Consider the following 13,345-nt stretch of genomic DNA (forward strand, 5'->3'; position numbering starts at 1 on the left):
TTTTTTTTTTTTTCCTTTTAAATTAAGGCAATGAAATGGCTACAGTTCCTAAAGTTCATTTTAGGGGAACAAAAATATACACCTTTTTTCTTCTGAACTTTAGGCAGCAGAACATAACGTAAAAACTTGCATTGCATTAAACATGCAATGTCAGGTTGATGAAGAAAACCAGAACTAAAAATGAGTTAAAATACCATTTGGTTTTTCTTCCTCATTGGAACACAAACTCAAACTTCAAGAGAGGAAAAATAAAGCTTAAAATCAGCTAAACTGTTGAGAGCTTTGTATGTATCTGCATCTCACTTTAATATGATTTTGGGTGGAAAAGAAATCTGCATGTTTATCTATCCCCTCATATTTTAAACCAGTGGCGGGGGGGAAGGCACTGAATTTATTTGTCATTGTGCCCATATCTATTTGCACATATATGGAAAAAAATTCAAGTTTTCTCTTCATTCTCTCCCACACACAAGTATGACAGATTGCAGGTAACATGTAATAGCAGAAGCTGATTCAAAGTTGACCTCTCCTATTCCCTTGTGTTATGTTCAAACTTCCAGGCTCTCTAGAATCTGAGATGGCTGCAAAGAACCCAGAGACAGGTACAAGATTTAGTCAGCATTCAGCATTTCTCAGTGCATTTTGCAGAAAGGGTCTAAATTAGGCATAGAGTTTTGTTGTTTATTTTACACAGAGAAGTCCACCAACATTTGCCATAAATTCTTCTAAACTCTTTAAGAAGGCCATCTTCTGCTTACGGTCCAGTGTAGGAGGAGTGCTGCTTGCAGTAAGCTTGTTGAAGGCATCTGCTAACCGCTGGTAAATTACTGGATCTTGCTGAGTTGATAGCAATGTTTCAACTAGCTCTGAATATTCAGCCTGTTAAATAAAAAAGAATATTATTAACGCAAAAAACCCCCAACAATATATACATCTTCTCTCATCAGGACAAAATACAGAATCAAGGCTGTGATAAAAAAACCATCAGTACCTCTCCACCTGTTACCCAGTTTCACTGACTGGTGTACCAGAAGCAACTACAGACCTGAAGCGTTTCACCTACCTCTAAACCAGATAAAGCCCTTCAATCAGAACAGGTTTTTTACTTTTTTAGTACCTTCAGAGCTAGGTATAGTGCTTTGCAGTGCAGAGTAGGAAGAAAACTTCAAGGCACGCTTTTCCGAGTACCTTCTGGCTCTTACTTAGCATAGGCAAACCGCCCTTCTCTGTCTTCACGCCTGCCCCGTGTTCAGCATGCCGCACCAACCATCTCCTCACAGAGGTTTTCCCTTCTCTAGATTCCCTTCCCTGGGACAGAGAGCTTAGATTCCTTTCTAAGAGTTTCCCAGTTCTTCTCATGCTTGGGCAGAAATAGAAGAAAAAAGAAACCTGTCAAACAGGACTAAAAGGACAGTGAAAGAACTGTTGAGCACTTTGAGAACAGCAGCAAAACTGACCACTGTCGAGGGAAGTAAGAGGCACCTGGCTCAGCTGCTGCAGGGAACACCTGGTACCTGCTACGCAGCAATACCTCCTGGAGGGGACTTCGCAGAGACTATGGAAGCTCGTGCAGCAGGGGATGAGATGGGGACCTAAAAACTCTGCTAGGGGCCAATATCTGGGCTGTTATTATGGACAGACTGCTGAGGATCATCCTCAACCCTCAGTCCATCACTGCTTGTTATTCAGCCACATGGCCACCAATGACACTATCAAGGGGCACCTGGAACAAGTCTGGAGTACTACTAAGCTCTGGGAGCAAGGGAAGGACACAGGAGCCAGAATGAGAGTCCCTGCAGTTCTACTGCTGAAGGGCTTGGATGGTGTAGACACAACATGAAGGTGTGGCTGGTGTCTTTTTGTCTTACATGATTGGGGTTCCTCTCCGAGGGATGAAGGCTGCCAACAAGAGAGAGCAGACATATGACAAAGTGGCTTGAGAACGTCTTTACTAAAAAATTGCCAACCTGGCAGGAAAGGCTTTAAAGGGCGTGTTGGGGGATTTTGGTAACAGCTTGTAGATAAGTGAGGAGACAGAGATCAAGAGTAGTAAGAACACAAGAGGCGATGGGTTTAAGAGTGCTCATCAGGAAGGGTGAAACAGGTTGAAAGAAGGCCAACCTCAAATGCCTGTGCAGAAATGCACTCAACTTTGGAAACAAACAGCAAGAACTAGAGCTCCATGTGCTGATGCAGAGCTGCAACATCACTGCAGGAACTGGGACGTGGTGGGACAGGCGGTGTGACTGGAGTGCTCCAATGGACAGATGGAAGCTCTTATGGAAAGATGGGCAGGGAAGAAGAGGATAGAAGATGTGAAAGGGCAGCTCAAATTATGGATGCTCTTCTATGGACTGGGCAACAATCTAGTTGAGTGCTTATGGGTCAGGGATCAGAGGAGACGTGGTGAAGGTGACATCATGGTGGGAGCTTGTTACAAGTTGCGAAAACAAGGTGAGTAGTGGACCGAGTCATTTTTAAGCAACTTGAGGAGGCTTCCAGATCAGCCTTATGAGAGATTATCTCCCTGACATTTGCTCGAATGCCAGATGGGCCACCCAGGGGTGACTTTGCATCTGCTACTCATAACTAGGAAGAGCTGGTTGGGGGTGTGGTAATTAATGGCAGCTTTGCCCACAGTGATCATGAAATCGTGCAGTTCAGGGTCCCTAGGAGAGCTAAGAAAGAGCACAGCTGAGTAAAGACCCTGGACATCACAACAGCAGATTTCAGCTTATTCAGGAGACTGGTGGGTGGGATCCTGTGGGAAAGAGCTCTGAAGATCAAAGAAGCTCAGGAGAGCTGACAGGTCTTTAAGGACAACCTCTTCCAAGCAGAAGAATGGCCTGTCCAGATACTGAGGAAAGCAATATAAACATGTTGGGACACCAACGCAGCTAAGCAGGGAGTTCATGACTGAACTCCAATGCAAGGACGCATGCAGGAGATAGAACCAGGGACAGCTAAAAAGAAGGAAAACAGAAACGTTGTCTGGACAAGTAAGAACAATGACAAAAAAGCAAAGTTCAGCTAAAGCTAAATTTGGCAAGGAACACCAATGACAACAAGAGCAGCTTCTACCAGTACAGTAACAGTAAAGAAGGTACAGGGAAAACATGGGTCCTGAATATGGAGCTGGTGATTTAGTGACAACAGACAAAGTTAAGGCCAAAATACTCAATGCTTTTTTTGCCTTGGTCTTCACTGACTGTTCTTCCCCAGACCTTTATGACTACAGACAGGGTTCAAGGAGAAGAGGAACTACCAGCAGTAAAGAGGATCAAATCAGGAATCTGTTCAGATATCTCCATGCATACGAGCCCATGAGACCTCACAGAATCTATTCCAAGGCTTCCGAAAGCTAGCTTATGTCATTGCAAGGCTGCATCTCTATCATCTTTGAAGAACTGAGAAAATAATCTAAGTAGTACTCCTGGAAGCCATCTCTTGGCATATGAAAGAGAAAGGGTTTTCAAACAGACAGCATGGATTTACCAATGGAAAATCATGCTTTACCAACCTGATTGTCTTCTGTGATTAAATGATTTGGAAGTTATCAAGACACAGTTGCAAAAAGTCCTGAGCAACCTGATCTGAATTGTGTTGACCCTCTTTGAGCAAGAGGTTGGACTACAGACCTCCTGAGAGTCCCTGAATGATTCCAACCTGAATGATTCCATAATTGGCTGGATGCACATTAACAAACCACTCTCCATTAACAAATGACTAGTTTTCAGGGTGTAAGTATCTAAGTGTCATACCTGATGCAAACACACTAATGTGTAGAATGCTTCACCTGCTGCAGTTGTCATTTCTGTATTGTGCTTCTGAAGTACCAGCATATCAAAGACCATCTGAAATCCCAAAACAAAAGGAGTTACAAAAGTGTAAACATAACTTTCTAATTTACCAACATTTGCTGTTGAACCTTATCTTCACTTCCGATAAAAATAATGAAAGATGTTCATCCAAGCTTGTTGTTTGTTTTGTTGTTTTTTAAATTTAGGTATCAGTAATTGGAAAGCCAAGTCCTTCCAGAAGCTGAATCTTGGCTTAACAGCACAAATTCACATCTCAAAGCACTGAAACCTGTTGTTGATTTATATGTGTTCTTCAGAGTGAAATGGCATCTCTTGTATTTTTCTCCAAAAGCTGCAGATATACCACAGAAATAACAAAAAAAAGCCTTTGCTCTTTGAGAATAAAGACGGGAACTTCTTCCTCAAGTTTTGGAGACTCCTACGCTCACAGAAAGCCAAACAGGGAACAGATCAATAAGAATGGTATTATAATTTTAAGTGGAAGTTTAGGGAAAAGGCAGAAAGCTATGTTAACTTAGCAGAAATATAAAAACAAATGAAATTATTTACGGTGTTTCTCATTCTCTCAGCATGGCTGATGTATGCTTTTAATGAGAAATCCCCAGAAGTTCAAATGTCAGTTTGGTAAAAAAAGATGTCTTATGGAAAACTTAAGTCGTTACAAAATCAGAAGACAAGCACACAAGTTCCCCAATTAGTTTGCTCCCAGTTAGCAGGAACCTGGTTGCTATCAAGTCACTCCAAAATTCAATGAGATAGAGTGGATGGTCCTAAAATGAAAGTACTAAATGCAATACTGGATTAAGAAAACACATAATTAATTTGACACATTGAATTAATCACAGCATTTTCTTTTTAGTTCCCAACTATGCTCTTTTTTCTATCTCTTCTTTTAGTACTCTACCCAGCCTCCAGTTCACACAATTCTGGCAGCTTTCTATTTCACAGCCTTCACAGTAAATGTAACTGCTAAAATTGTCAATCAGGTTCATGCTAGAGCTCATGTGCAGAGCATGGATAAATAGAAACTGCATTCTGAGAGGCTCAAGTCTTTTGTTGATTGGCAATAAGTAATTTCCTCCATCTATGCCTCCATCCTCCTTTGTACTCTACTCCAACATCTGCAGTCCTTCATGCTCTCTTACTGACAGTTGTTTAGGTAGCAGGCTGTTTCTTACTGTATGTGTGATCCTGATTAGCCTGGTCAGATATGATCACTCTTTGGCCTCTTGACACTACCTGTATGCAAAAAACCAAGGTAACACGAAACGCAGATGCCTTACCTTAAGAAAGTGCCTTGTTGCTAGAAAAAGGGTTGAATCTGTTTCTTGTGCTTTTGCACACTGTTCTGCTAGTGGTGTTACAGCCTCCAGACAGAGCTGGCAAACCTCCGAACTCATTCTGATAACGGGGGTTAAAGAATCAAAGCAGATTTCAATTAAATTGTGGTAAAGCTTCCGAGTTGTGTCACTAGAAAATATTTTAAATACTTGCATATTCTAAGATTCATTTTTGCTATAAAGCTGTTACTAGAAAGATTATTAAAAAACAAACAAAACCACCACCACCAACAAAAACAAACAGAAAAAGGGGAAAAAAAAAGAATTCCAACTTTGTGGCCTTCTTTTATTAGCTACGTGCCCTAAGGTAACATAACTCTGTCTGACATAACATTTTCAGAAAGAGTCCCTTATGGTCAAGCTCATCTGTTTCTGACACGTGCCACAGATTAGTGAAAATGGTACTCCCATTATGGGAGGGAGAGCCCATTGGCACCCTGACAGGAAATGCTCTGGAGCCAGCCCAGTAGAACAGCAGCAGTGTTTTGTATTACCAGCTGAGAAACTAATTCAGGAATGGCTTTGGGATACCAGCTGAAGGCTTATGAAGTTACACATTCTGAAGTGAAGTAATGGAGGAGGCAGGAATGGCTGCCAGAAAAAACTTACACGCTAAACCACTTAAAGGCTGCATTCAAGCAATACAAGTCAGAGGAAATTCAGCTCATACTAGAATCTCAATAGACACTACAGTGAAACTCCCAATCACCAGAGAGTAAGAATTGATTACTGAAATATAATTACGGATACAGAAACTGATAGAAAAGGAAAAAAATGCAAAGAAAGAAAAATCAGATTTTTAACAGGTCCTTATAAAAGCAACTTGAATTTTTAAACACTCCAAAGCTCTGTAAAGGATACGATGACATCCCTAACTCCAGTGAGTACATTAGGCTCTTAAAGAGGTCCTCTGGAAGTTGTGGAATTTTCTCAGGGAATATCTCACAGATGAAAGTGATTAATTTGTAATATTGATTACACAGGGATGGAAACTGTCAAAAGAAAAACATGGTAATTTTCTAATCAATCACAACTATATTCTGACATAATTTCCATTCTGTACAAAGAGACAGAACCAGTGCTTTCCACTGAACAAGAAAGGACAATTTTAGTAGACAACTTCAGAGTCATTAGAATGGCTGCAACTTTATTAGGAAACACTGTGGTACAATAAAAAAAAGATGGCAAAAGCTCAACAGTTGATGGTGGGAGTCTGCCATCTGGTCTATACAAATTCAAGGAGTTTTTTTTCAGACACGAGCAAGTCTAGTCCCATGGGGTAAAAGGCTCACGAGCATCTGGAGCACAATAGAGGGGCTCCTAGGGTACATCCTTTGACTCAGTTTCATCTAAAATAGGTGTAGCTCTCATGCTCAGCGAGTGCTACCAGATGAGAACATTATGTCTAGCCAGCAGCTGAGATACACTTCAGAAGTGTTCTCCTGATTCAAAATAAAACATTAATACAGTGCAACCCACTGTCGTTCCATTGCTTTGTATTGTATTTGTATTTTACTGTTCTACTGACAAGTTGATGATGTCTATGATAGAAAGGCAGCTGTACTGTGAAAATAATTAAAGAGTTACTACTTGCTCCCAGATTATTTTTTTTCCCACTAATATCACTGTTTATGCTTCCTATCACATTTCTGACACTATCAGAAAAAGGATTCCACAAGCCACATTTCAGGTTTGGCTAATTGTTGACAGGCACGGACTCTTTTAGAAGGAAAAAGTTTTGTTTAGGTCCTTCAAGTATAAATTTTCTCAGCTTATGATATTTCTTTTCAGACAGTATCTAGAACCACAGAACAGTTATTTACATTTTTAAAAGCCTAGAAAACTTAGGGAGGTGGAATGCATATAGGAATGAATTCTGGGAATTCATTACTGTAAAAGCTTTCATATTCTAGCAACTACGTGTAAAAATATACTTACCTTCAGCAGGTCCTGGGACATTAGAGGCAAAACTAGATTAACCCCATATAAGACAACATCTGCTGCTGATACAGATCTATTTGTAGCTTGCCCAGGCTCATGTCCTCTAAATACTTCATCTATAGAAAAGACAAAAAATGTTTTGTATAAAAGGAGAATTAAACACATTGAAGGAAGAGTCACATTTCTTTATAATAAAGGCATTTTTAGAATAGGACTATTCCCCTCTCCCCAAATAAAAACATGAGGCATTGTATTAAAATAGAAACTTAGTGAGTGGAGGCTGCCACATCATTCTGTATTTATATGCATTAGGACTAAGCATTTTGTAATCACATGTACCAGATGGCATGCTAAAACGGAACACTTCAGATACTCTGAGGGTTCCCTTCCATTACAGGACATTGCATTCGTTTCTAGGGATAGCTGCTTCATGTCTGCACACATAAACAGGTAGTTAGCAAAATACTACTGCATTTTTATACTTATATATATATTCTATATCAATGTGTGTTTATATATACTTTATAAACACAAGGAGAAAAAAAATGGGAGAGTTAATGCAGAAAATTCTGTAGTTCAGACATTGCCAAGTTTTCTCCAGTTACAGGTAAGACCTACATTTCCCATTAACTGGCAGTGACCTTACTTCCATAATTCCTGCACTGAGTCAGCAACAGCAGGCAGACAACTTTCAATACATTTGACCTCTGGGCATTACATTTAGGTAATATTCACATTCCTTATTTTCACGGTGAGTATTTTACAGTGTTTTCCATGCAACTAACTTCCAATGTCTGACCTCAAAGAGGATGTTACATAGTATTGAGTTGTCCATTCAATGAATAAAGTCTAAATCTGGTTCTGTATTTATGTTGTGCATGCATGACAAAAAATTAGACTGATGCACTGAATTTTGGAGTACAAGGTTCGTTCTTTCAAGATGTACCTCAGAAAAGCAACGAGCAACAACAAAACAACCTAGGCAAATTCAGATTATTACTGAGCATGTTTTCTGTGCACGTGTATTTCAGCTTATTCAAAAGTAATGCAGCACAGCTAAGCTAGAACTGGCAGATCATATTCAGGACTACTGCAATTTTAAGTGGCAAATATACCGAAGAAAGTAACAAGCTGGGATACAAAAAAGAACCCTCAACTACACTCACATGCCATAAAGCATGTTCTGTGAATGAGGAACACACAAAACCGTCAAACATGATGGAATTCTAATGAGCTCAGCATTTCACAAAAGTTGGATCTTGTACCAAGAAGATAATCCATCTGCCCTTTTGTGGTAGTTTACTATTCTGACTTCTCTATGGGTTTTTTGTTATAAAACTGCTGCTACTACATGTTCAGACTTTCACCCTTCAGATTTCAAGCTGTTTCATACATGCCTGATTTATTTCATGAGAACAATAATAATTTCAGATGCTAGAATGCTGTGAAAAGTCCTTCCTTTGCTACTGGCACATTAAATAGTAATTGCCATATCCTGATGTAATCAAGCCTAAACTTCAGTTTTCACTTAACCTGCATTGAACACATACCCTACAATGGTTTTTACAGTTTAGAACACAAGTTACGGTTCAACAGTTACCAATTCCTTCATACCTGTATCACTGAAATCTATAAATTCTTTTGAGAGAAGGTTAGTGAGAAGCTCCATAATAAGGAGGAGATCCTGGTACTGATCTTCTTCTGCTGTAACATCTATCCGTTGCCGACCTAGATTGTTCTTGGAATACACCTGGAGCAGAGTTAGGCAGGCCTCATACAAGTTCATGGCTTTGGCCTATAAAACAATATTAGATAATAAGAAAACTTCCATATGCTAAAAGTGACACACTTTGTTTTAAGATGGCATTACTTGGTTGATGATACCTCAAGACTTTAATTTGTTATATAAGCACTTTTTGTAACAACTGCACACAGAATCGTCAAGGAAACAGCCACCTTAAACAGTAAGAACACTTGGAGCCATATATTGATGTGCTACCCATTGAAACAGCAGAACTTTTTTTTTTTTTTTTTTTCTTCTCCCCAAGAGAGGTTTGGGACAGGCTGACATCTCACTAATCTCACAAACTAGATTACCAAAAAAAACCTATGAGGACTCCCTTCAGCTATCAGAGTTTGGAGCCATAATACACTGTTTGCACATACCCAGTTTGGAATAGGCAGGATCACTTCTAGATACAAAACCAAAATTAGCCAACAGTGCAAAAGATTTAAGTGACTGACTCATCTTACCAGATATCGTCAGTGCACTGACTCGTTTTACCAGATATCATCTTGGTATCTATTAACGACCAAGGCAGTGCCTCTATGGAACGCATCTGCCACAGAAAACAGTGCTGCAACTCTCCTAGACAAGCCTTCAGAGAAGTTTGATACAGTTAAAAAAAGTACTCAATGTGGTCTGTACTCTTTTGCCACCCATGCACAGAGTTAGATTAGTGATGAATTATGGTTAAGTTTATTGGTGTAAGAACAGTCTAGATGTCCTGCTTTTAATCTCTGCAAGTGTATGTTTCTAAACAAAGGAACTGCTCTAATAGATGCGGCCATACAGCAATTCTTTCTCTGTGGAATATGAAATTGCTGTCCTTTATTTGGTTTAAGAACTGTATACACATGTACGCTCACATACACACACCCCCTCCTTCCCCTTCTGGTTGTATTTACCTCTCCAAGATAGCAAATTTGTTTATGTGCAACTTCAACAAAGACTTCTATTATGAGATTAACAGTCTCTGGTGTGTTTTTGTATACTTCCATTAATCCAATGCAATTATTAAGGAAGTCCATTAGGAAATTGAAGAGAATTGCTACGTTATCAATCTGGGTAGCCTCAGCAATGCCACAGAGTGCTTCTAACGTTGCAGTGATTTCCTGTTTCACCTCCTCCTCCTGACAGATCTGCTGAAAGTTTTCTTGGTTTATCACATTCAAGAATCGCTGCTGAAGTGGCTGAAGAACCTTAAAATTTTTTAGAAAAGTCACATTAAGATAAGCATACCATTACATGAGATGTGAGGTTTAAGTAGTTTAGCAAGCTCATGGGCTGTTTTTGGCATGGCACTACAAGAATCAATCACTTCCAGTTTCCAACAGCTCAATTATGTTATTATTTCTCATATTAACGTAAGCTGAAGTGCTAGTGATTAGTGAGTCTCATTACCCATCATCACCTACAGGGAGGTTTCAAAATGAGCACCTCCATAAGTATTTTATATTATTTTGTAGTCTTTAAACACATGGCAATTACTTTCTCCGGATCACAGTATTTTATTCTCTTCCAAATTCAGTATTAGGGGGAAAAATTGTTACAGTTCATCAATGAAAGCATTAAGATTCATGTTCACAATTATCTTTATTATGATTCTCAATAGTGCATCTATCTTGTAATCAGCTGTGTTTGGAACGAATTTAGAAACCCCCATTAAAATAGTTAAATAGTAAAATAGTTAAATGTTTTTCCCAATTACTTCCAGTGCATTATAGTCCTACCTTCAATCACTAATTTCATAGCTTTGCTAACAAAAGCATGTTTCTTTCAGAAGGCCAATGCTTTACAAACTCATGTGGTGATCACATTTCAGCTACCTTCTAGAACCAGCCTTTCCCTTTCTGGTATTAAATATCTGAGTTTTAATGGAGGCAGGGCACAAAAAGCTGGTCAAGGCTCTTCATTATGTTCCACATTAGCTTTTTACTTACTGTTACTATCAATAAGTGAATAATTGCATAATTCATAACACCACCAAATTAAAGGAAGAAATGACACAGTTCCAAGGGAAATTCTTAATCTTTTATAACAGTTTCTCTGAAGTGTACTGGTATACTGTCTGTTTCACAAATCCTCCAGGTGATTAGTAGTTGTTTCTGTTTAGGTTCTGATGTTTATACTTTTGGCAGCTCATGGGTGCCATGCAGCTACTGACCTTCAAAGACAGAATAATTTAAAAGAATTATCGATATTAGATATTCAGAATCAAAAGATTCTGTACGAGTTGATTTTGTGTCACCATAAAATTCTCTGAACTAACTTGTTTGTACTACTTGCTAAAATGAAGGTAACAGAAGCATCAAAGTAGCTTACCTCCGTCCAGTATTGTTGCTTTGTTTCTGTATCCATATGAGCAAAACCTCCTAAAACTAAAGCTTTCATTAGTGTTCTCTGGACAGAACTGGACAAGTAGTGAAGAGGAGGGCTTCGCCTTGCAAATTGTTTAGCTAAATTCCACCAGTTTTCACACTGAATAACTAAATTTGCCCTAGAAGAGGGAAAAACAGTTTAATTAAAGAAAAGACTTCAAAAAACTATATGAACAGAGTGCATCAGGTTGCTAGCAGTTGTCAGAAGATATTATTTTTAAATTTTAATTCCTTTATTCAAAGGCTAAATCGCCTTAAGACTTTCACCTTATTAATGCCTCACCTCTAAAATGTCTAAAGTATATACTCTGAAAATAGCTCAATTCATACGGGAGAAAAGCAGGGAAGTGCTTTAGTTTTACGCACATACACACACAGAGTTAATGGACATATTGCATGGATTAAAAGCTTAGTCTCATTATGTCATGATAAAATAAGCAGTTTATTCCAAAACTAGCTCCTATGGGGTTTAGTTTTTTAAAAAAAGAAAATTCTTCAAGTGTTTAACTCCTCAAACTTCAGGACAGTCTTTCAGCAGACCGTGACTGCGTGATTGCATGTATAATTGCATGTCAACCCACAAAAGTGAAACACTCAAGAATTTCCTGCTTCACATTTTGTAATACCAAAGAAAACTTTGAAATTTGTCTTAATCCGCCGAATCCTGGATTTAAAAAAATTTTTTTATATGTTTACAAAACACATTTTATACTGGCTTAGCCAGTATCTGAACATTTAATCCAGAAGAACTTGTTCAACAAAAATAAACACCACCACAAAAATCCTCTCAATAAGAGTGGAGACCAGGAGAGTTTTCCTTTCTCACTGTTTAAGAGGGAGGCACAAAGGTAGGGGAAGGAGAGTGCATTTCTAAACAATAATAAATATTAGATCATGTTTTGTCAAATCTAGGTCTCACTCATCACTTTGTCAGACAATTTTTTTCCATTTATAGTATGTTACTAAAGTAATTTGACTTACAGAGACATGAAGTGCCCTATAGCTGGATTACTTTGGCTAAAAAAATTTAAAGGAAGCAAAAGAAATTTTTGACTTCCAGAGGTATAGAAACTTACCGCTCTCTCCTTTCCACTAATGTTACTAGCAGTTGTACAGTATCATTTGCAAGGTCCTGCTCTGAACTCCACACTGCCAGGTTACTGATCACTTTTTCTAAAAGGTAACCCACAATCCACTGGGAACCCTCTGTATCAGCACCAAATGCTGTACTAAATGGCAGACTTATCTATAAGAAAAGCATTGAAATGAGTGAGTTTTACAGAAGCCAGAACCCCAAAGTGTATGGTAATCATTCTCAGCAAATTCTTTTCAGGCTGTCACTTCTTCCCTACTTAAAATACGCAATTGTTACATAGACAAAGGCAAAGAATACCTGCAATAGAAAAATCTTTGCCAAATTTATCTTGCAATTTCAAGCAGAACACCCAAAACAAAGAAAAGTTTCAACCTCATTACAAAACCAGGTATGTCTAGCTTTTAATGCCAATGAAAGTTCAAAATCTTTAAAAATTAAAAGAAAAATCCCAAAATCATCTCCTGAAAGTGCTTCCATGAATTTATGACAAAATTCCTCAAAACTCAGTGACAAAAATTATGAGAAATAAACCTAGCTGCTGACCTGGATTGAATCCTGTAAAAAATTATTTTCATTGTAATTTTTCTGCATCTCCTTTCTGCAGATTCTTCCTTCAATCTATACACACTTTAGGAAAGATGCCACATTCTGGTCCTGGCACATTAAACAGGACAGCCTGTTCTCCTGTCCTTAAAAAAAGTTTATCAAGAGTAAAATCCAAGGATTTTCTAGTAATTGTGCATGGGCTTCCTGTCAGCACACCACTAACATTTCTAAGTTTAAAACTCATAATATGTACGTGACTGAGCATAAGCTTTAAATACAGGTTTCAACCACTTTCACATATCAACACAAATTAAACATGCGCATTTCCTAGACACTCTGTCTTTGCACATTGTTTTTCATGTGGATCTCCTTACATGCTTTCCAATTTTTCCCCAGCTGGTACCTTTACAAGTTCTTAGCTCTGCTGTAAGTACAAGCTG

General features: G+C 38.6%; 1 protein-coding gene across 1 annotated transcript in view; it reads right to left on the reverse strand.

Annotated features, from left to right (window-relative positions):
• Positions 1 to 208: 208 nt before the first annotated feature.
• The window catches only part of XPO4 (exportin 4), a 53,417-nt gene continuing 40,280 nt past the window's right edge, over positions 209 to 13,345 (reverse strand). Inside the window, exons 14-22 of the mRNA XM_010083520.1 lie at positions 12,340 to 12,509; positions 11,208 to 11,382; positions 9,791 to 10,084; positions 8,717 to 8,897; positions 7,100 to 7,218; positions 6,023 to 6,153; positions 5,105 to 5,222; positions 3,762 to 3,854; positions 209 to 879 (exon numbers count right to left, since the gene is read on the reverse strand). Coding sequence (XP_010081822.1) covers positions 682 to 879; positions 3,762 to 3,854; positions 5,105 to 5,222; positions 6,023 to 6,153; positions 7,100 to 7,218; positions 8,717 to 8,897; positions 9,791 to 10,084; positions 11,208 to 11,382; positions 12,340 to 12,509 — 1,479 coding nt within the window. The 3' untranslated portion in view covers positions 209 to 681. The remainder of the gene's footprint in view (positions 880 to 3,761; positions 3,855 to 5,104; positions 5,223 to 6,022; positions 6,154 to 7,099; positions 7,219 to 8,716; positions 8,898 to 9,790; positions 10,085 to 11,207; positions 11,383 to 12,339; positions 12,510 to 13,345) is intronic.

Source organism: Pterocles gutturalis, unplaced genomic scaffold (genome assembly GCF_000699245.1).
Source record: "Pterocles gutturalis isolate BGI_N339 unplaced genomic scaffold, ASM69924v1 scaffold48095, whole genome shotgun sequence".
In the NCBI taxonomy this organism is placed as follows: Eukaryota; Metazoa; Chordata; class Aves; order Pterocliformes; family Pteroclidae; genus Pterocles; species Pterocles gutturalis.